This window comes from Azolla caroliniana, unplaced genomic scaffold (assembly GCF_043228905.1).
Source record: "Azolla caroliniana isolate FFs.n. ecotype wild unplaced genomic scaffold, voAzoCaro1.0.p SCAF_8, whole genome shotgun sequence".
Taxonomy (NCBI): domain Eukaryota; kingdom Viridiplantae; phylum Streptophyta; class Polypodiopsida; order Salviniales; family Salviniaceae; genus Azolla; species Azolla caroliniana.
The window spans coordinates 6033751-6058145 of NW_028230443.1; the positions used below are offsets into that span (position 1 = coordinate 6033751).

Below are 24395 nucleotides of genomic sequence, written 5' to 3' on the forward strand. Positions count from 1 at the left end.
CGGCCAAAAAAGCCTTGACATCGGCTAATGAGCAATTACACCGATCTATCCGCCAGAAGAACCCTGTTGTGTGGTTCGGATACAACGAGTACATGGTGCATCACTATGCATACATGACGTGGGTGGTGGAAGTGCGTGAGCCGGAGAGCTACGTAGAAGCAGCGAAGGATGCGAATTGGCGCGCCGCAATGGAGGAAGAGATGCGGGCATTGGCGGAAAATGAAACCTGGGACACGATTGACGCATTGAAAGGTGTGAAGCCGATCGGATGTAGGTGGGTGTACAAGGTCAAGTACAACACTGACGGCTCGGTCAACCGATACAAGGCCCGGTTAGTAGCCAAAGGCTACGCGCAGCAACACAACATCGACTACGATGAGACGTTTGCACCGGTCGCGAAGATGATGACTGTCCGCGTTTTGCTCGTAGTAGTTGCGGCGAAGGGGTGGCACTTACATCAGATGGATGTAAAGAATGTGTTCATGCAAGGTGAGCTTGAGGAACAAGTGTACATGGTACAACCCCCCGGATTTCACTCCGGAACAAACACCTCGGCGGTGTGCCAGTTGAAGAAGTCCCTTTATGGACTAAAGCAAGCCCCGCGTGCCTGGAACACGAAGATCACGCAACGATTGCGTCAGATTGTTAAGGATCTATGTATCGATGGAGTAAGCTCCTCGATGTCGTGGCGGGATTCGGACCGGCGTATACCCTCTTGATGGCGAATCGGGCGGAGATGGTTGTCGGATACCTCCGAGCCTCACACTCACTTAACGATTAGTAAATGATTGAGCACAATATCTCTCTCACTCTCTCAAGCTCTCTCTCATAGACAATAGGTTAATAGATATAGACAATAAGAAGGAAGAGTATGTTTATTAACCCTCTTTGCTAAGAGGTCTAGCACCAACAAGGAGAGAGATTAGTGTTCTCTAACTAAACACCTCACTAATGTCTCTTAAGCTCAAAGGTTACGAGGAGGAGAGGAAGCTCTAGCTCTAATCAATAGGAGATCTTTACAAATGGGAGAACCCTTCTAAAGCCACCACCATGTGGTTTATATAGTATTTACATTTAGGGTATGGACCTTTCACACTTTGATGTCTTTTAGCCCTCTTTCCTCTTGTCATTCCCTCTTTGTAGGTCCTTTAGCCATATTGTGCCCTTGTTGATGCGCTCTTCTTCACGACTGGTCGTGGTGCTATCCAAGGGCTTAACATCCCCCCCAACCTAATGAGTGCACACTCCCGGGTGCACTGTGGGAGGGGAGCTTTGAGAGGTAGTTCTATGGGGCATTCAGGCTCTTAGTTGCCAAGTCCGGTCGGGGCCTATGGCCTTAACCTGGGCGGGGTATTTGGTCGATGTGCGCAGTTGTCGGGTGTCCCATGCAGTCGTGGTATAGTTGTGGGTGGGAAGCCGGCTTCGTTTCGGGACCCAGAAGCTAGTGGCACCTTTGTGCCAACCTTGGGCGTTTGTGAGTGCTTTTCTGACTCGCCAAATAACACGTTCTCTGCGGCGTGGTCCTTCAGTGAAAGTTGCGTGGATGTTCACCCATTTGTGTGGCGGAGATGTCTTTGTTCCGATGTTAGCGTTTCTCTGGTCGTGGGTGGCCGATGGTTGTGCGTGTTCTTTTTGGTTGGCTGGGTTCGCGCTCTCGAGTTCGTCGACATTGGTGGGGCGTGATTCGAGAGTTGTTGTAACAAGTTTCTCAGACCTCACACCATTTGCAGTTTGGAAGGAGACGATGTTCTTGCTTGGCGACAGGAGGCATTCGCTTATGTAACACCAATCCAAACCGAGGAGGCACGGGGTGTACAACACTTTTGGTGGGAGGACCCAAACGCAAATTGAGTGGTCACTATATTTTGTCTTGATGTTACACACGAAGGTTCCGAGGCAGGGCGATGTAGAACCATTGAAGCCAAAGAATTTGTCGTTGTATACTTCGAGGTTTGGGGAACCTAGATGTTCCCACGTTTCGAAGGAGAAAAGGGTTAGTGATGGTCCAATGTCGATCACCACTGTTAGAGGTACATTGTTGGCGAAGCATGGTAGGTGTGTCATCACGTCAGTAGAGGTGCTTTGTGGTCTCTTACAAGCCACCACCCTACTCCCTTGTTCATAGAGTCTGAATTGTTCCAGGAAGTCCACCTCTGTCGAGGTCTGCCGAGTGGCCACATCCTCTTCCTGGCGCGTGATTCGTTGCGCTAGGCCTACGTCTCTTACGTCTACCTGTTTTCGTCGGGTTACAAGAGTGGTGACATTAAAACATGAGATCGTGTCTCCATCCTCATGGTGACACTTTGTACCAATAGGGTACATTGCATCGGTCATGGCGAGGGTGTGCACCCAATTCATCTCTGACGCATCGGAGGCTACGGATTGGTCTTCTCTTTCTCTTGCGTTCTCCGCCTTAGGATTAGTAGATTTTTGAGGAAACGGCTGACCGCTAGCCAAGATTTGGACTGTCTTTGTAGGGTTACACGTTAGGAGGTTAGTCTTGAACTCGGTGGTTTCTGACCAGTCGTCCACGAGAGGGTTGCCTTCTTGTTCGTGCACCTTTTGTGTGTATGCTTTGATGCGGAAGGTTTTGTTGTTTTTGCGCATGTAGATTGTATCATTCCAAAAATCCATGAAGAGCCGGCTTACACGTAGGAATGGTCTCCCTAGTAAACACTCGTAAGCCACATGATTGGATGATCTTGTGATGATGAAGGTGAGATTGAACTCGACCCCGTGGATGGTGAAGTGGTGTGCAGGGATCATGCCTTCTGGCCGTTGGATAGACCCATCTGCCATTCGAAGTTTAACGTCCGAAGGAAACATTTTTGGGCTCCCCCACTTACACCAACCTTCATAGCTGACTATGCTTACCCCCGCTCCAGTGTCGATGATTGCGTCACATGTCGTGCCGTTGACGCAGACGGGGAGAGTGAAACTAGTGTCGTCACTCTCGAAGTGAGCTTCACATATATCGACCAACGTTCCTTGGGGTTGTTTGGAGACTGTGATCGTATGAGGGATGAGTGTGTGTATCTTTTCTCCATAACCCGCTGATAGGCCTCCATTGAGGCGCCGAAGGACGTCGTGCCATGGTTGGATGTCGAGTTGGAGCAGCTCTTCAAGTGTGAACTCTATTTCCTTGGCGAGTATAGGTTGTAGTTGGGGGTTGTCAGTCACGAAGGTGCCGGTGTAGCTCTGTACTTCGCGTAATATGAGTCGTAATTTCAAATTTAATATTTGTTGGAGCAAGACTGTGTTGACTTCTTTGATTGGGGTAGATTGGGAGATGGGAGTGTTGGTTGGTGTTACAATGAGGGGGGGTGTACCCGTGTGTTGGGGTGGAGGATTTACCCATTCTTCGAGTTGGTCGAAGTTTAGGCTCGGAAGACTAAGCGATCTTTCGCACTATTCGTGTCGGATGAGTTTGATGTACTCTTCGACCTTTTGTTTTTCAGCTACTGGGTTTGGGTATGCTGCTAGGTGTGCCGACAGCTCTTGGTTAGGGTTGACGGGTATTGTTTCTACGTCTCCCTCCGGTTCTTGTTCTTGCTTTGAGGCCTGCGTGGATGCATTTTTTTGGGATTTTCGTCTCTTACGCGTAGTCGTGGGGAGGCCTTGGTCATGATACTTTAAGTTATGAGCTATTCTTTGAGCTCATGTGATGACGTTGGCGCCAACCATTGATGGTACAATAGATAACAGGTTTGCACCAATCCTTTTCTTTTTTTTCTGGGCAATCGGGTACTAAGTGATCTTTACCACACCTTGGGCATGATGCTTCTCTTTGGAACCACTCGATAACGTCCTGTGATTGTTGAGTGAGACTTTGCACCGGTGGTTGTGGGGTTGTTTCGAGTGAGGGGTGTCGTGGTCGTTGTGCCATCGGGTTGTAGTATTGATGTTTGGTTGGGCACTCGCTAACCATGTGTGGACCTTGGCAATTGAAACATTTTAATTCTGGCCTCCTTAGACCACTATTGCTGCGATATCCCGTCGACGGCTCCTGTTGTTCTCATCTCAAGACCTACACTGGTATTTGGTCGCCTTCGAAGTAGACAAAGTGGGAAAGCACCTCTTCTTCAACACCATACCCCCGGTATGCTTCATATTCAGGGGTGCCCCCCCCCCCCCCCCCCCGCCCCCCAAGCTGAGTTTGGTTATCTGTGGTATATTCTAGTTCGGCGAGGCGAGTGCCAATACGCGGTAGTGGGGGTTGTTGGGGAAGTATTGCTGGTAGTTGTGGGCGGCTAAATGGTGGAGGTGAGTGTGGGTGCTCTACCATTGGTGTTTGGCTATACCTTCCGTTTGGGGCTTGCCAGCAGTTCTCTTGAGAATGCATCACAAAAGCTTTGCACCACTTACAATATTGTGGCCGTTGTTGGTGGAGGAGGGGGCACTCATGCCCCGTGTGATGGCCATGGCATACTGTACACCTTACATTTTCTCTTTGGGTGTATGCTTGGGGTCTTTCTATACGGGGTGGTATCGGTGGCATGGGTAGAGTGGGGTCCGAGGGCTGCTCACGGTTTTTCGTAGGCTCTTGAGTGGGTATCCGTAACCCACTCATTGAATCCTCGAAAGTCATCACTACCGTGCAAGCTTCAACGAACGACCGACACATCCTGGCAATCAAGAAGTTTTGGAGCGTCAGATCGGACAACCCATTGATGAAGCGGCTCATCAATTTGTCATCTAACATCTTGTCGCTCGGGCTACAACGATGGTGCATGCTTTTCGTGCAGCGTATGTAGTCCCTGACCGTCTCGTTCGCTTCTTGCTTGAGGGCGAAAAGTTGGTCGATCGGGTTCCATTTATTCCCTCGACGAGCGAAGTTTATCAAGAAATCTTCAATGATGTACCTGAAGTCCGCGACGATGTCTTCATTCAAGGTTCTAAACCAAATTCCGGCTTGGTCATCAAGTGTAAGCCCAAATGTGGCTACTTTGGTGGTCTCTGTGAGGGGTTCATAAGCGTGACATATCTGTTTGAACCTCTCGACGTGATCATAGGCATCACTGAAACCGAGAAAACGGGGTACTAGTTTAGAAATGGAAGCACTCTTCCCGCTGTCGTTTGTAGGGTTTCACGAATGGTCCGTAGGTGCTCACTCATTTTCCATCAATGCCACGAGGGTTTGGATGGATTGTAACGCTAGTGCGAGTTCGGCGTTTGGGGATGTCGAGGCAGTTTGGTCGGGTGTAGGGGTCGTGTCCATACGTGGTGGTGTTGGGTGTCGTTGTGTGTGGGCTTCATTTGGACTGTCGCTCGTTGTGCTCGAATGCGGCGCGGGGTTGCGCTCATGGCCTCGACAGTGCGTATGTGACAATGCTTCTAGGAGGTGAAGTTTCTGTTGCACTCATGCGAATCTGTCTTTCCTTTCTGCCAAAGCGGCTTCGATATCTTGGGTGATGCTTTCCGGTTGTCCTCCTTCCGTGAGTTGTACCGCCCATATATTGATTTCTTGTTCTATCACCCGTAACTCTTGTGCGGCATCCCGTATGTGTGCGGCATCCCATTGGGCTCTCCTGTAGTGGGGGCGTGGTGAGAGGTGCTTTAGTTCCCGGGCTCGATGGCAGGTTCATGTTTGGTAGCTTCCCCGGAGTTAGCCACCGTCCGTGGTACCGAGCCGGGTTAGGTGGGTCAACATCGTGTGTTTGGTTGGTTTGGGTGGACCCTTCCTGGCGTGTGGGTCGGGTTTTGAACATCTCTGTCCATGAGGATCCGACCATGTTTTCTTGTCAAGCTTTTGCGGGTTCGTTGAACCTTGATCTTCGTCGGGAGACGTGGGTTCGTAGAACTTTGATCTTTTGCCGAAGGATGTGGGTTCGTCGAACTTTGGTCTTTCGTCGGGAGACGTGGGTTCGTAGAACTTTGATCTTTTGCCGAAGGATGTGGGTTCGTCGAACTTTGCTCTTTCGTCGAATGATGAACCTTCGCCGAATGATGAACCTTCATCGAATGATGAATGAGCCTTCGTCGAATGATGAACATTCGCCGAATGATGAAACTTCGTCGAATCATGAATGAGCCTTTGTTGAATGATGAGCCTTCGCCAAATGATGAAGGTTCGTGGAACTTTGCATGGGAAATTCAAACTTTTTGGCGCCAACGGTCGTTTTGTGTCCCGTGGGATGATCGTAAGCCGCGAGACTCGCAGTGGTTATGCTTGCCCTGTAACAGCTCAATCTCCACAATGTTTGGTGTTAACCGAACGAATCGCGTGTTGATGTCTGAGCGATTTAAGGGGGGTAGTTCAAAACTTCTTTTAAAAAAACAAAAAATTCAACTTAATTAAACTATGAAATAGTGAGAGAAAAACAAAAAATTCAACTTAATTAAACTATGAAATAGTGAAAAAAAAACAGAAAATCAACTTAATTAAACTATGAATTAGTGGGGAAAAACAAAAAATTCAACTTAATTAAACTATGAAATAGTGTCGAAAGAAGAAAAGTGAGTCGGCTTTCACAAGCCGACAACTTACCAACTTTGCATCAAATTCCGACTATGACGATTGTGGCGGAATGTTCGTGAAGCGGCATAGATCAAATTCTATGAAAGCCTCCAACCCGACCAATACGTCCAACACAGAAGATGTATGGTTTGTCAACTTGGGCACCTCAAACCATATGACATCTCATCAAGAATGGTTTCGAGACCTGAGAGAGCTTGAATGATCAGGCTATGTGGAAACATGGGATGACACAACTCACCCCATTCAGTATTTCGACAATGTCCCATTCGGCGAAGAGGGAAATTAGACCTACATCAAGAATGTTTTGCATGTTCCCACAATAACGAAGAATCTGGTCTTGGTCGGCCATATGGGCGTCATTTTCGAAGAGTCGGCAGCTTGGTATGAACCAAAGAAGACTCCAACCCCAAGCCCAGTTGACCCGAATTCAGCTGACCATGAAATAGAAGATGATGGTCGACCATGGCATACAACAAAAAATAGCTCGACTACGACTAGGCTCAATGGGCCACAAGAGCCTCCGAGTGGACCAAAGCACATCTCGACCGAGTCCGAAAATGGATAAAGGGAAGGCCAAAATGCCGAAGAACGAAGATCTGGACGACAACGAATGGACTCACTCACTCGATAGTGAGTTCGATGGCCTTGATAATCCTATCATGAGGACATGTGAAGCCAAGAAAGCACTCACAACAGTAGTAATCGCTTTTGAATTGGATTATCAATTCATTGTTGAGTTATTATGTTTTTATGGGTTACCAATGGATATTGTGAGTGATTGAGATTCAAAGTTTACTGACAACTTTTGGATGCAAGTCTTTAAGGAGTTAGAAACTACCTTGAGCATGGGCTCCATGGATCATCCTCTATAAGATGGACAAACAGAACTTGTAAATCATGCCTTGAGGACATGTTTCAATCATGCCTTGCAGCGAAACCAACAAAATGGGAACATTATCTCCCAAATGTATCTAAGTTTGCTTATAATAGCTCTAAGAATACATTGATAGGATATAATCCTTTTATGTTGATGTATGGATTTTAGCCATGAGCCTCGATTGACATTAATATACATCATGATGAGTTGAGAAGTACACAAAACTTTCTAAGGGATATGCAATATATGTTGCATATTGCACGAGGTAATATAAAAACAACTCAAGATAGAGCGCGTTTTTAATAAGCAACCTCGTGTATCAACCTTGGATAGAAGGTATTTCTACCCATGCCTCGAGATTCTAAGACATTGTCTATGAGTAAGTGCGCTAAATTAGCCCCACAGTTTTGTGGACCTTTCATAGTCCTCAAATGCATTGGTTCATCAACCTATCTTCTTACTCTCCCTGATGGTATTGGGATCCATCCAATTTTTCATGTAAGTCATGTAAAAGAACTTATTGGTTCTAATGATAATGCATTTACAATTGAAACTCTAGTTACTTTTGAAGATTTAGGTTCTAAACCACATGTACCATAGAATTTTTTTATGTCAAAATAAAAAATTTACATTCTAAAACAATATGAGAGTTTAAAATTAAATTGATGGATAAGTTTATAAAAAATTCTACATGGGAACGAGAAAACGCCGTTAAAACTAACTTCCTTAACTTTTCATTGCAATAGTGCAATGTTTTAAAGAGGGGGAACATGTTATGGGCATAACATTAATTTATCCCATGGTAGTTTATACCTTAGTATTTTACACACAAGGATAAAAGTGTGATTGTTAATCGAGAGTGTAATTAAAGGAGGATTACTTTTAATCCTAGGGATTGAGACAACCTATAAGGGCCATGTGTGAATTTACTTAGGGGCCTTAGGTTTGGCTATCTATATAAGGGTTAGCTATCCTCATTAGACACATAATCTGAATATGTCGATACTATGATCTTGTGCTGAACAAACTCTTGTGGTGAGCACGCATTAGTACCAAGTACGACTCAATGCCATGGCAGTGGTATGGGATGTCTTCAAGGCTCGGGTCTATGTTGATCCCTTTGCTTAGGGGTTGCTTGGGTGGATTGACACCCTTCTCTCTCTCTCTCTCTCTCTCTCTCTCTCTCTCTCTCTCTCTCTCTCTCCCCTTTACTATCTGTCATCTATTTTCTTTTTATAGGCTTACATTAGAAATAATCTCCCGTTGGAGAGTCAAGCATGTCACATTTACACTTGACAACTAGCTAAATTCACAATCTACTTCTTCTTTGAAACTAGATAGTTCGCACGAATTACAATAAAGTGTGTTCAGACATCATGATTTTCTCCATAAGCATGTGTTCACACAAGTTGATCTTGATTCTCAACCATAAGTATTCGGCTATAATATTAATCTTAAACAAATCCTAATCGAGGTTAAGAATTGTAACTAACCTTAATGAAGTATGAGTACTTAACACTATTAAGGAAAATTATTGGGGAAATCAAGACACCACAATAGACATTACATTTAAGGAATGGTTCATGAAAACAACCAAGCTACATTTGTTGAGAACGAAAAAAGGAGTTCAATGTGGGTGGAAGTGACAAAGAGCTATTCACAATCTCAACATAGAAGTTGGGAAGTCTTACAAGACTTAGCCTCAAAATACTCCAAATTACCAAATGCAATGAAATAAGAAAAATGTGATTCAGTAACTTTGAGGATTCATGCGCAAGCATGTAAGATTGATTATCTGCTTTAGACTTGTTGGACATCCATTAGGATAATGATGTTGGTACATTGAAACCCACGAAGAGGACTCATGCACAAGCATGTAAGATTGATTATTTGCTATGGATTCTTTGGATGTCAATTAGGATACTGATGTTGGTACATTGAAACCCACGAAGAGTTCGGAGAGTATGGCAAACGACAATTGTTACACTTAATGTGTATCCTATGAAAGCTTTGGTGTGAACATAGTTATACTATTGTGAACCTAGTTACGTAACTTGTAAATAAACAAGAGTGATTATGTGCAGTAGAAGTGATATGTGTGTGTGTGAGGAGAGAAATAGAGGGAGCTCGACGTATATAGAAAACTCAAGTAAAAACTATATTAATAAGGAGCAGAATACAAGAATAGCCAACAACAGTTACAAGGGAGGTGAGAGAGCACTTATATAGTCGCCATCCCACTATTCTCTTTCTACAACCACCACTTAACTAAAGAGAGGTGGAGTCTTAACTACACTAAAAATGTGTCATAGAACTATAAGATTCTATGACACACTAGTTACTATAGTAGGTGGTGGGGTGGTCACACACTAGGGTGTGTTCCCACACTAGGGAAGTTGAGTTTGATTCTCAACATAACTGTTAGGTGTGAATATAATTAGAATAGTGCGAACCTAATGACGAGACCTTGGATTTGTACCTAAATGTAGATATTGGTTATGTAAACCATTCTACATCTTTGTAATCAGTACTTGTTTTTTCTAATTTACTGATATTTCCTTAACTCTTCTAAGCGATCTTGTTGTGTGAGAGTTAGTCTAAGATCTCTCCATTTTCTACAGCAATCAACTATATTGAGAATATTGTAAACAACAATTAGCACTTTGAGGATTCCAAGGAACAATTTGTTCTCGTCAATAAATGAGGCATGGAAGTCTCGAGAAGAGCCCATTCCATTAAGGAGGGAAATAAATCACAATAGAAGTATGAAGAATGTGATCGGACAAGAGGGAATCGGTCCATGAGAGACCTTCAACATAAGAAGTAGTGTGCATTGTCTTCCCACTACCTAAGCTCAAGCTCAAGATGAAGATAAGAATGAATCTATAGTTCACCTTTCGAACCATGACTTGTTGACCACCCAATGGTGATAAAGATAATAGACAAAGTCACCTTATCCAATTCCTTCACATTAATCTCTATTTTGTATCTAGATAATGTTGTTATATCTCCTTTTTTCCTTGGAAAAATATCCTTTCATTAGTTACGAACAATTATTACAATAAAAACTGACCTACCATCAAGCTACCATTGATCTGGTGCATTCTTCCTTAGGTCCCATCCCTCAAGGATAAATAATATGAACACTCCACCACTCCTTAACCGAGTTATGTGACTGGTGGTGCTAAGCACCATTTAGGTCTTGAATTTTGTACTGTGAGAAAAGGAGCCTTCTTCCAACAGGCAATAAATTCGAGATGTTGAAACACTGCAGCATCTGTCTCACCTTTAATATCCTCATACCGCCCTTTCAAGGTATGTACCATCTCCATCCAGACATTTCGTACACTTTCCACTGGATGAGCAATAGTATTACCAAACACCTTAGAACACCTAGCAGTCCAAATAAACCACATTGTGGTGGTCCATAGTAGCTCCCATACTTCTTGCATTGTCTTTAACATGTAAGGAGCCTCCATTTGACTTCGTTGCACCACCATTATCATCCCTCTTTGAATTCTAATAATCGTGTCATTTGGGCATGCCTCATATGCCCACATCACTTGTGCCACTGTAGCCCATACTACCATACCCCACGAAAAACTACAATCCCTAAACATACAGGCAAGAACTCGGAACACTCGTCTCCAAACTTGCTGTGCAACATGACATTCCCACAAGCAATGTTTCAATGTCTCCATTTGACAACTACAATAGATGCATGCAGTCGATGCAACTGATTGTTGCAACCATTGGTCAACTGGTAATGCTCTATGTATTACTAGCCATTGGAAGACATTTATTTTCATATCTTGCTTCCTTTTCCATAATGTTCTCCAAAACTTTGTTAGGAATTCGGATGTGATCCCTTGGTGGGTCCAAAATTGACTAGCTTGTGATGTAGTCCTACATTGAGTTGCCAAAATGTGTCGTCCAATCTTAACTGAGTACTGAAAAAAACCACACCTTTTTTCCGCACGATCAAACGGATCTTTCCACCAAAATTCTCCTGGATCCCATTGCAACCTTATCAAAGGTTTCTTTTCAAAAACTCTCAGTTTCCAATGCTCCTTGACTGCCTCAACTTGTGGGTCGATGATCCACTTAGATCCGTCATAAGCAAGGACCCTTATTTTAGAAAATGTAGCATATTGCAAGATCTTTGTTTGTATTGTTGCTCTGCATATACTGCCATCTTCCTCCACATCATAGTCTTGACATTGTCGAGACAAATGCTTGAAGCCTCGTAAATGCTCCTTCCCACTTGGGAGGATTAAAGGACCATACCGTAGTGGATGAGTGCCCCAAAACCTTATGCTTAATATAATGTTGTTATATCTTATGCTTAATATAATGTTGATGATTAGTCGATGGTTTCATAATGTCTTGTGGTTTACTCAATTAAGGTTGTTTGGATTATCAATTTGATGAAATGTAGCATACCAATGGTAGCTTGACAGTAGGTTAACATGCTTGTAATAACTGTTTATAACTAATGGAAGGATATTTTCTAGGAAGATTATCAATCCGATGATGAGAACTATCATAAACATCGATGCATTTGGAGGGGTTTGAGAATGGACATACAGGCATGCATGCATATATACATACATACATACATATAATACTTACATGCATACATACATGCATACATACACACACACACACACACACACACACACACACACACATATAATACTTACATGCATACATACACACACACACACACACATACGTACATACATACATACATACATTACATACATACATACATACATACATACATACATACATACATACATACATACATACATACATACATACATACATACATACATACATACATACATACATATAATACTTACATGCATACATACATACATACACACACACACACACACACATACATACATACATACATACATACATACATACATATAATACTTACATACATATAATACTTACATACACACACACACACACACACACACACACACACACACACATACATACATACACACACATACACACATACACACATACACACACACATACAATGATACATACATACATACATTCATTCACTCAATACATGCATAGATTGCATACATGTGTTGTTGGTTCTCCACCATTCGAGTTCCAAGGCCCAAAGGAAATCAGGAAACAGTAGAAGAACAGCATTGCATACGCAGGTAATCCTTGCTTATACTATTCTTTTCTATGTTTTCTTCGTAAGACTTTGAGAGTTCATGAAAGGGTATTGTTTTAGGCTGCAACAACATTCTGTTGTCTTAGCAAGTCCTTTAAAGCATGGTTCTGCCTAAGCCTTCTCATTGTGCAAACACAGTCAACTGTGTAAAGCCATAGACCCCATCCACACTATGTATGCACATGGAATTCAGCCAAATATAGCAAATTTCTCGTATGTTTTGCGAAGATGCATCATCACAAAGTCACTACTTGATGGGCAAAACACCCATTTCCTTATCATTTTAGCCGGTCTTGAGCATAACGATGAGCTATTTGGAAATCTCCTCATTACCATGTATGCTAAATGTGGCTTACTTTATGATGCTTGTAAAATGCTTGATTTGATGCCGAAAAAGGACTCAAAATCATGGAATTTGATCATTTCCGCATATGGTTTTGTTGGTAATAGTAAGAAGGCATGTTCAGTTTTGAACCATATGTCTTCACATGGAATAATGCCCGATATTGGAACGGTCGTAAATGCTCTCAATGCATGCTCAAGTGAATCTTGCCTAGAAGATGGGAAAGTTTTGCATTTCTATGTAGTTAGTAATCATCTGGACAATGAGATTATCATAAGAAATGCTCTCATTACAATGTATGGAAGGTGTGGAAGCTTGGATTTTGCATGCAAAGTTTTTGAGGGTTCTGGAGAGAAAGATGTTGTCACATGGACAGCGATTATTACCGGGCTTGTGAAACAAGGTCATGCCAAAGAAGCCCTTTATTACTTTGATGAAATGATTATAGAAGGTAAATTGAAACCAGATAGAGTTACTTTCATTAGCATGATTGATGGTTGTGCAAGTTTAGCAAACTTAGAGTTGGGTCAAATTATACATGCTCAAGTTATCGAAGCTGGAATAGTTGGGGATATCTTCATAGAAACTTCTCTCTTAAACATGTATGGAAAATCTGGATGTTTGTACTCTTCAGAATTTGTCTTTAACAAAATGCGGGAGCGAAATATAGTTGCTTGGAATGCGATGCTCACAATCTATGCTAAGTACAAACTTTCTGATGAGGCCCTAAACATTTTCTGCCTATTACATAAGATTGGCATGAAGCTTAACAAAGTGACCTTTGTTAATGTTCTCAATGCTTGCACAAGCCCAGCCAATCTAGTTGAAGGTAAGAAGATCCATCATCTCATGGTTGAAGATGGTATCAAAATCAAGTCAGATGTTATAGTTGGCACTGTATTGCTGACCATGTATAGTGAATGTGGGAGCTTAGATGATGCACAACGAATATTTGATCGTTTAATTCAGAAAAATGTGGTCTCTTGGACTTCCTTGCTTTCGGCATATGTCATGCATGGCTATATAAGTGAAGCCTTTTCACTCTTTTTCCAAATGCAAGAGGAGGGTTTGGGTCCCAACCAGGTAACTTTTTCTGTGCTATTTGATGCATGCGCAGATCAGAAAGTTGTTATCATAGGAGAAGTTTTATGCGCAATGGTACTCGAGAGCAAAATTAAGTTGGATGATTTTTTGAGTACGTCTCTTCTTATAATGTATGGAAAATGTGGGAAGTTGGAAGATGCAAGAAGGGTATTTGATTCAATACAGTCAAAAAATGTTGTGTCATATACTGCCATGGTTACCGCATATACACAGTTCAATCATCCAAAAGAAGCTCTTAGAGTTTTTGTTAAAATGTATGAAGATGGTGTGAATTCTGACGATTTTACCTTTACTACCATTCTTGATGCACTAACAAGCCTATCAGCCCTAATGGATGGAAAATTGATTCACAATTTGATCATTCAGGGGTGCTTGGATTCAAAATCTTCCTCAGATATAGCTATCGTTAACATGTATGGAAAATGTGGGGCATTGGATGATGCACACAATATTTTTAATAAAATATTCACTCAGTCCACTATTTCTTTCAATGCACTAATAACAGCCTATGCTCAACATGAGCAGGGTGAAGAAGCTTTTGCATTATACCAAAGATTGCAGTATGAAGGATTTAATCCTGATCACATCACTTTCATAAGCACTGTGGATGCCTGTGCTGGATTAGTAGAACTTGTCCAAGTTAAGGCTCTTCACATACACCTTCTAGAAAGTGGAATTGTGCAAGATATAGTCCTAGAGACTGCATTACTAAACCTGTATAGCAAATGTGGAGATTTTAATGGCGCCAATAAGATTTTTGAAGGTATGCCTGTCAGGGATGTGGCATCATGGAATGCAGTGATTGCATCTTATTCTCAACATGGTCATGGTAAAGAAGTTGCAAAACTTTTCAAAAGAATGGAGGATGATGGTTTAAAACCTGATGAGATTACTTTTGTTAATGTCCTCTCGGCATGTAGTCATGCAGGTATGATCAATGAAGCACGTGAATACTTTGATTCCATGTCGCAAACCTATGGAATTGTACCAACTGTGGAGCATTATGCTTGTATGGCCGATGTCTTTGGCCGGGCAGGGTTACTAATTGAGGCAGAAAACTTCTTGAGAAAAATGCCTAAACATCCTAGTCCTGTTGCATGGTTGGCCTTGTTAAGTTCTTGTAAATCTCGTGGTGATGTGGAGAGGGCAAGATATTCAGCTGGACGGATTTTTGAAATAGATCCCAAGCATACCGGTGCTCGAATGATGTTATCCAACATCTTTAGTTTAGCTGGGATGTGGGATGAGGCAGCCAATGTCATTGAAGAAATTGTATGATGGAGAAATTCCAGTGCCTTCGTGCTACAAATTTGTTGGGGACAACTTGAAGAAATGACCGTTGGAAACATAGTTGTTGGGACATGCTTGTAACGCAAGGAAGTTTCAAGTTTGTTGAGAAAAGCCAATGCTCGTAAAGGTGTCAATACAAGTAATATAGAAATGGGAGACTCTCAAATGAAGCAAGTTGCACCGTGAAATTGAATGAATAGGTGCAGAGTTATGCTTAGTGCATGTAAAAGGGTGAGAATTAACAAGAGAACAGATGTAGAGATATACCACATAACCACAATCTCAGGAGCTATATGTCCAATTGCATCAGCTATGAACGAGTACCAATTATAACATTCAAGTTCAACAGGAAGATACAAACATGCTGGCCCACCTTCGAACCATCATTTTACTGCTTGGTCATGCATTAAAGTCTTGTATATAATTTGGTGAGAGAGATTTGTGTAGTTAGATGTTGAAAGTGGGAGTACATATTTCATTATTTTCTATTCATGTAAACATAGAAAGGGGATGGTTTTTTGTTGTGTGATTTGGGTTCTGTATTTTACATGGATGATTTCTAACAAACATATTTTTTTATTTCCTTGTTCAAGCTTACAAGACAATTGCATCTGCCACCGACACACGCTTGTTGTCACCTGAAGTCAGTCACAGTCCCCTGTTGTTGCTGCAAAGGTATGTTATCTGCCCCTGAATGAGGGAATGCAGAGAAATGAAATCATTTAATAGTGTTCCAAAAAAGGCCAAAGTGACAACGAGACCAAAAGATACATCCACGCAAATCTTATAGAATGTCTGATAAAATGAAGCAAAATTAAATCTTATAGCTGCCCTAAGTAAGCTGGATGCAATCAAAGTACAATGATATATAGACCATTGGTTATAAATTTAATTGGGATTATTATGGGTAAGAGATTGTTTGCAGGAAGGGAAGCACAGCCTAATGGATCCCAGCCAACTTGCAGTTCCCGTGGCTGCAATCATTGCGGCTGCGGCTGTCACTTTCTATACAGTCAGCTTCCTTCAGATGAGTGAGGTGAGTCATATTAAAGCTCTTTTTGTTTTTGTAAATATATTGATGGTATATTTTTCTTTATTGGTAAATCAATTGGTTTCGGATGTTCAACACTGAACATGGGATGTTATTTATGTTGTTGTTTTTTGTATGTTTATAGAAATCGTTTGAGAATCTTGCAAACAAAGATTTCGATAAGCCAACGTTGCGGTCGTCTCTGTCTGCGAAAGACAAACGCAGACTAAAGAAAGCGAGGAAGGAGCAGAAGAAGAGTCCAACAAAAGACTAATGTGCCGAAAGCTCTCCAACTCTCTACAAGCTTTTCATGGAGTGTAGGCGTGTTTGAATACCTTTGGGGGTGAGAAGTGAACAAAACCAGCAAATAAGTGGTCGTGAACAACGTTAGGATTTGACAAGCAACCTACAATTTCATGGGATGTGTATCTGTAAAACATGCCAATCTTTAATGTAATGACAAATTTCTAGCTTGGCAGTCCTTTGACATCCTTATTATTTTTACTAATTGTCACAAGCACAAATATAAGACATTTTTCATAATCCAGTTAATATTATATAACATGCAATCCAATATTTTTCATAGCTTGCTATAATAAAAACAAAATACAACATTTTCATAGAAACTCACCTAATAGTGTTAATTACATAAACTCATACAATATTATGGAACAATGTATGTCTACACAAATCTCATGACACATTCATTGATAAACATTACAATGTTGTTGGTAATACAAAATTTCATCCATGTTTGAGATTAAAACCATTCTTTCCATATTAACTTGTTCAAATTTGGTCTCATTTAGTGTATTGATGGCTGTGAACATCAATAAACTTAAAATATTAAGAGAGACAGTTTTGATCTCTTTTTCATTTTAGAAAACCCTCTTTTGGATGCAAGTAATGTAAGTGGCAAAACAAAGACCACCCTCCAAATTTTCAATATCCAAAGAGACAATTGTGACCATCCCTCATGAACTCGATTATCTTTCCATGACTCACACATGTTTTTATCTCTAGAATAATTTCTCATCCCCATAATAAAATATTGTTTTTCTCCTTTCCATTCTTCGTGATTAATCAATGCACATGGATCCTTCCTAAAATGATTGCATAACACTTATAATCACTCTCATGTACATGCAAATGATTTGTTCAGATGTTTGTCATAATACTTTGGACAAAGAGCTATGATGCAAATGGATCATGTAAGCATTTTCCATGATACACATTTTATAAATATTAACTTCATCACCTTTATACATTGAACCCAAATGTAGATCATGATGTTTGCGTAAGATGCCTCCAATATTAATAGAACTCATGAACCCATTCTTAGTAAGTACATTTCCCATGAAAGATTCAATATGACATGCATTATCAATGTAATGCTATGGAATGACACATGGATAGTTTCATTAGTTGTTTTTGAGATGTTCTCTAGCGCTAATTATGTTTGAACATGCCTTAAATTTTCTATTAGCAAAAAACAACAATACTTCAATTGCTTATAGGATAAATTATTCAATTTTCCAATATTAATTAAAAATTTAATTTCATCGTACACTTGTAGGGTTGAGGAGAGCTTATGACTTATGAAAGAATAAAATGTTTGGTATATATCCCATATATTTTTTATGTTGCTATATGATTTTCAATCATGAGAATTATCCATGTTAGTAGATACTAGCGAAAAACCTACATTGTTGATTATAATCATTATGCATATACCATATTGTTTATGCCATACGTTATGTTTTGGATGGGCACTTTACAAAGTGGCTTGTCTTTAGACAAACAACTTTCTATGCTATATATTTTTCAATAAAGCATCCATGTGAATTGATATTAAATACAAACCTATATTGTAGATTCTGATCATTGTATAATTATGCATATATGTTATGTTATGTTTTGGATGAGTACTTTAGAAAGTGGCTTGTCTATGGATAGGAGACATTTTCTCCTATCCATGTTGATGGGTAAATGTCATGTGACATCATGTGAAAGGCCTTGGAAAAAGGCAACGGCCATGAAAACCTACCATTGGTTGTGAATAAATTGTAATTGTGAAATGTTGTATGACTTATCAAACACAAACATGCAACTTTGAATTTTAATTTAATTGTTCTTAGTGATGCCCCCAACTTGTCTATCAACAATGACAAATCCAATGCGACTTAGCACCCTTCCTCCACACAAAGCAATGCGATAGTAGGCCCATACATGGGTGGAGGCTAACATGAAAACCACCTCCTGTATAGCCATTGACAAACCTCCATTGTAGAAAATGAGCAAGCAAAACCATATCCTAGAGCTCTGCAAGGTCCCCATCATGTTGGACTTGCCAACTACCAGCTAACACTTGATGTTGTGTTCATGCACAACTTAAGTGATTCACATAGGTGCTACAACTTACCCCAAATAGTTGTGCCTGTGAATGTCATTTTCACAAACTCCACCATCAATCACCAAATCTAGACAAACACTTTTTTATACCAAACCTCTAGATCAATGGATTTGATATCCCCAAGTTCAAGATGGACGATTGATCAAGCATCAACATAATTGGGGAACACACATGTCAACGATTACATTTGACATCGTGTATAGATAATACCACAAAAACATAGATCCAAGCCTTGGTATATATGCATGTTAACTATGGATGCAAGTATAAATACATGTAGAAACGATCAAGCACATCTAGAAGTTGCAAGTATAAACACGTGCTAGATCATTTGTTAATAAAGATTGTCCATTTGTATGTTGAGATCTTAAATTATATGCAAAATTTGAACACGCATACAAATATTTTGCGGTTGACGCATGTGCACACAAACTCATATTTTGAAAGATAATAACAAATGAGCCATGAAACATAGAGCTGTCACAAAGGGACTGGATTCTTAAGTCTATATGCGAGGTAAGTCGATGCATAAATCCATCACTTCAAGGGTTATTATAATCTCATGGTACATTGCAATAGTTACAAAATCCCTTAAACTCATGAAGTAGAGCATATTATATTGCTTTAAATCTCATTGTAAGTTGTGATAGATGGAATAGTTGATGAGGCATAACAAGTCGAACTAAATCTTATTTTGCAATGAATCGTAGAATTATAAATGTCATAAACCAATTTCAACCATTACCAAAAAGAAAAAAAATTACTGTAGTCATGGAACAATTTAAATGGAAAAGTTAGGGTGTGTGAGATTATTAAACTGGTTTGAAGGAATGCTTCAACAAACACATATGTGCATTCATATTAATCAAAAGACATAAAATGTGGGAGAAGAAGATATACTTATTTGCAAATTCCCATGACAGACTCTTTCTTGTAGAGGTCATGAATTTCACTTTAGAAAAAGACACGATCACAATCTACGCATTTCCACACCATTTTTCGCATTCTTGTTGGCAAAAAAAAGAGCTTCTTTCTTGGTTAGCAAAACAAGATCAAATCTGACATTGTCCAAAATTTACTGCAAATCTATGTGACTATTACATGTACAAAGATGATGGCATACAAAAATATAAACACATCGGATAAATGAGGGTGAATGTTTTTCTACCAACTGTGGTTCATAAAATTACGCCATGATGATCTTTTGTGTACAAGAAGATTCACAGGAAAAATTCTCTATTGTTTACTAACCAATGCTTTTTGCTGATAGCATCCACTCGGCTTGAGATGCCTGGCTGAGAGCTTTGCCATCTCTGAAGAACCATTTCTCTCCTTCTCGGACAAAATAGCTTCTCTCTGCCAACACCTTCCTCTCACCCCGTCCACCTTTACTCGGCCCATACACAGCATGGAAAGAAACGGTGGCCTACAAAGCAAATGAGAAATCATCATATCATTCTTCTCGACCAATCAATCAAAATCAATCATAATAAACCATTTCAGTTTCAACTAGCAAACAAATGGAAGCAAAAAGGCATTCATTGTTCTGACTTACTTCGTTCTCATTAATGATTTGATAGTCCATTATATCAAGGTTATAGAATTTCAGCTGATTACAAGTTGCTCGTGCATTTTCCTCCAGATCATCTGCCACACAAATGAGCACACCCCACTTCAATGCAGATAAAATATACTCTCATCGTCTTCCTATGGACTCCATTTACAAACATATGGAAGTTCTGGTATTAATGTGCTGGACTTAACTTATATTGCAATTGCCAAGTAACCAAGATTCTTTTAAAAGCATATGTACCTCTAAAGTCTGGATTGTCTGGATGAGTAGATTCCACGATATAACTAACAACCCCTCGTGCATAGGCACTGAAGCGAGTTTCTGCCAAAAGCATAGCAACAGATCATAGAATATTAATAAATAAAACCATAATAAGAAAGCAAAAATATAATCTAGGGAGAATGTATTGAAAATCTAGGTCAGATATGTGAAAGAATCCAAAATCATCTAATAGACACAAAGCTAAAATCCTTAATAGGTGGGTGGAAACTAAAATGATAATCTACCCCATTTGGGTTGAAAAGTCACCTTCATTCAGTACCTAGAATCGGTTCATACATTATCTAGTTTTTTGCAACATTTTGGATTTCACATTGTAGATTGGTCGATTGACATTTACAAGGAGAGGGATTTCATTAGTCCTTGGTGGTCAAATATGATCTATCGGACCAAAAGTGAAACATTTTTACTTAGTATAGGTGGAATTGAGTAGTGACCCTTCATATTCAGGAAGTTTACTAATAAACTTTACAATCTAGACTGCACGTTGTGATTGTGAGAGGAATGTGTGTAGGGGGTGGACAATGTGTGCACAACAAACTTGAATGTATTCGACTGCAGCACATAGTATCAAAGCGTGATACTCTGACTCCCAAACTTGTTCAAGGCAAAATATGCATAGACGAGCCCCTCGCCACTGCCCCAAATACCATATCTCACAATCAAAGAAAATGTGAACTACGTTGTATTGAAGCAATAGTACACATGGCAGACGATGCCATGGATCTAGCATGTATCGGTGACTTTAGTTTCCCCATTCAGAAAAGAAGATGGTTTTGTAGTTTGGTAAATCAAGTGATGATACATTGGCATTGCAAAAGAGTCTCATTCACAAAGGAGCCTATAGACACATCATGAAGCAAATGTGATGCATCCCATTTTCCAAACCATTTCTTTGACATATTGTATGAATGCTTTTACTTGCTTCTTGAGTGATTTAAGAAGTCAACGTGAGGGTTCTTTTAGAACCTTAAGCATGTACTCAATAACCCTTTCTAGGGCCATGGTCTCAATGGGAAGTGATTCAGTCTCAAAAAGTAAGAACATGTAAGATGTATTTAGCTTGACTTGAAGAAACTTCATAAGAAAGCGTTTTTGGATAGTTTGAAACTCTTTCTAAGTGGATTTAGGGATGTTACCACCCCATACTTCAACCCCATAGAGAAGCACTGACTCTACCAAAATGTCAAAGTGGTTATTTCCTGAGAACCCACCATTTAATTTCTCCAGCATTGCATATTTTCTCCAATGTATGGTAAGCCCTCTTTCCCGGTTTTAAGGGCTGGGGTACCACATTCATTTATTTTTTATGATTGACAAGAACATCAAGCCCAATATATTAATAGTGACAGTGGGCATCCTTGCTTAATATCAATAGTGAGAGAGACTTTTGCAATTTCTATCCTTATTGAAAGCACGGTTTCTATTTGTATTCTGTTGTATTTTGTTGTGTTTTATTCTTTGTCATAATAGTTTCTGTGTGCATTGCGTTTTATTTTTGCTGTGCGCTCAATATCTACTCTTGCCAATGTGGATTCTTCTCCCTCATCCATGGTTAACATTATGCTAGTAGCATATAATATTCGAGTGTTTGTAAGGTCAATATGCAAGTTGCAAATGGGATTTATAGGTTTCCAAGATATATATGGTCCTCTTTCATAGTCTCAAAAGTCATCCCAAACATGATAATCAATCTCTCTTTCTTTCATTTTTGATAAAGGTGTTGTACACTCACATTGCAGCTATACTCAAGTGGTACCCTATGTTTATTCACCTGAATAACTGGGTTCAATTTTCTCTAGTTTACTAGATAACCTTGCAGAATGTAAGAGTTGCATACATGAGCTTATTGGCTCCACTTTACAACCTCACCATTTGAGCCACATCAGCCACATGATCGGTCTTCCTCTTTCTCTAAGAGTTTTTTTACTTGTTTGTATTTTCCATGAGATGGATTCTTTATTCCATGAATAGATCCTCTCTCTGTGTGTCTCTAAAAGATATTGGAATACCACATAATTGAAGGCTTACCACATAGAAAAATCACAAAAAGCTAATTTCTTTCAGTTTGGTCCAAGAAAATGGTTTGCAAAATGGCATGCTGAAAACAATATTTGGATGTGCATGGAGAGGAAAGGAAAGGAACATGGGAATGTGAGTTCATGGTTTACTCAGCCATTGGAAGCTCACCACACAAAATGAAGAGCTGCGCTGCATAGATCTACGCTTGAAATACTATTGCAACCATATTAATACTCAGTATTGGGAAAATTATCAAGGGAGTCTAGGTGATGCTCAATCTCACATCCAAATATACATGCACAAAGTGAGTGTGATGTGCCATCACACTGATGCAGATATGCTCACACATTAAAAAATAGAAGCTAGGGTTCGCTGAGATTTGGGCAAAAAAAGAGAATTTGTCACATCTTTTTCCTCAACACACCATAAACAGAAGAACGTGTCAATTTGGAATGTCTCACATAAGAGGAAATCAGACATGATTGTCAAGAGTTTTGCAAGGTCATAGTAGCTTTGAAGAACTCCTAATGAGAATTGAACCATAACCACAGATACTCGGCATGCTTTTTGCTTGTTTATTCAACCACAAAACCAAAATCTTGGAAGATCAAAACAGTGAAATTCGGCAACTAACTTTTTCTTTGTGTCTTAGAATTTTGAGATCCCCCATCTACACGACTGGGAATCTAATTTGTAATGAATGTTGGTTCCATGGATCATGGTACTTTGAGTTGTGCAGAATGTATGGGCTGAATGCAGGACCTTTTGGTTTCCACAGGACAACCTTGCCAAATGTAGCTTTACAAACAAATCATATCATCCATCTACTCTCTCAATTATAACATTCTTTAGTAAAATTCTTGAACGCTGAGAGTCGTTGATCATGGGAAAAACACTACTTCAAAATGTTTCATTTTGGTTCCACATGTGGAAGCTAATAAAATCTATCTATCTCTTTGTGTGTGTGTGTGTGTGTGTGTGTGTGTGTGTGTGTGTGTCTCTCTCTCTCTCTCTTTCACTTAAAATCAATGAGAATAAGAATAAATTTATACTTACTCATAAGTGTGAGGGCATCTGGTGCAATTTCCATTCCTTTGTGGTAAGGCAAGCAGCATTCGCCATAGCTGAGCATACGCTCACCTCCACCACAAGGGCATATAGAAGCTTCTTCATCAACACTTTCACTTTCACCTCCGCTTTCTTTAGATACATCCTTCCCAATCTTCTTCTTCGTCTTCTTCTGCATAACTGGAGCTCCAAACCCTTTGGTTTTGAGAACCAAAGGTGAGGGTCCATTATTGTTGCTGTTATTTGATTTCTCTTTACCTTTTACCTGTGGTTTGTTGCTGAGAGCCTCTCCAAATCCTTTTCCTGAGGCTACACAGGTAGGAGGAGGAGAAACAGAGCATCGAGCTACTGAAGACGAAGGTGAGCAGGGCAAAGGTATGGTGAGCATCATCACCATAGCTTCCAAATATGTATGTATGTATGTTATGTTATGTTATGCATGCATGCATGCATGCATTATATCAGTATGTATGTATGTATGTATGTATGTATGTATGTATGTATGTATTGTAAATTTGTAGGGAAAAGTACCAGGGGTAGTTTGGTAAATTTGGAACTTCCAGGGGGCATTCTGGTAAATAGACGAGCTTCCAAGGGTATCCTGGTACTTTTCCCAAATTTGTATGTATGTATGTATGCATCATGCATGCATGTATTGTATGTATGTATGTATGTATTGTATGTGTGTATGTATGCATGTATGCATGTA

General features: G+C 40.2%; 3 protein-coding genes across 3 annotated transcripts; 2 read left to right on the forward strand and 1 right to left on the reverse strand.

Annotated features, from left to right (window-relative positions):
* Positions 1-12554: 12554 nt before the first annotated feature.
* On the forward strand, positions 12555-15976 carry LOC147860907 (pentatricopeptide repeat-containing protein At4g13650-like). The gene is made up of 2 exons (XM_087323750.1): positions 12555-15729; positions 15895-15976. Exon 1 carries the CDS (start codon positions 12737-12739, stop codon positions 15287-15289), a length of 2553 nt encoding a protein of 850 aa, XP_087179876.1. The 5' UTR covers positions 12555-12736; the 3' UTR covers positions 15290-15729; positions 15895-15976.
* On the forward strand, positions 15748-16912 carry LOC147860908 (uncharacterized). The gene is made up of 3 exons (XM_087323751.1): positions 15748-15976; positions 16227-16337; positions 16477-16912. The coding sequence occupies exons 2-3, from the start codon at positions 16245-16247 to the stop codon at positions 16603-16605; spliced, it is 222 nt and encodes a 73-aa protein (XP_087179877.1). The 5' UTR covers positions 15748-15976; positions 16227-16244; the 3' UTR covers positions 16606-16912.
* A 2848-nt stretch (positions 16913-19760) lies between these two features.
* LOC147860909 (uncharacterized) lies at positions 19761-24102 on the reverse strand. Its single transcript, XM_087323252.1, has 4 exons — positions 23675-24102; positions 20558-20638; positions 20300-20391; positions 19761-20170 (listed from the first exon to the last, which is right to left on the reverse strand). Exons 1-4 carry the CDS (start codon positions 24081-24083, stop codon positions 19991-19993), a joined length of 762 nt encoding a protein of 253 aa, XP_087179378.1. The 5' UTR covers positions 24084-24102; the 3' UTR covers positions 19761-19990.
* Between the last annotated feature and the right edge of the window lie 293 nt (positions 24103-24395).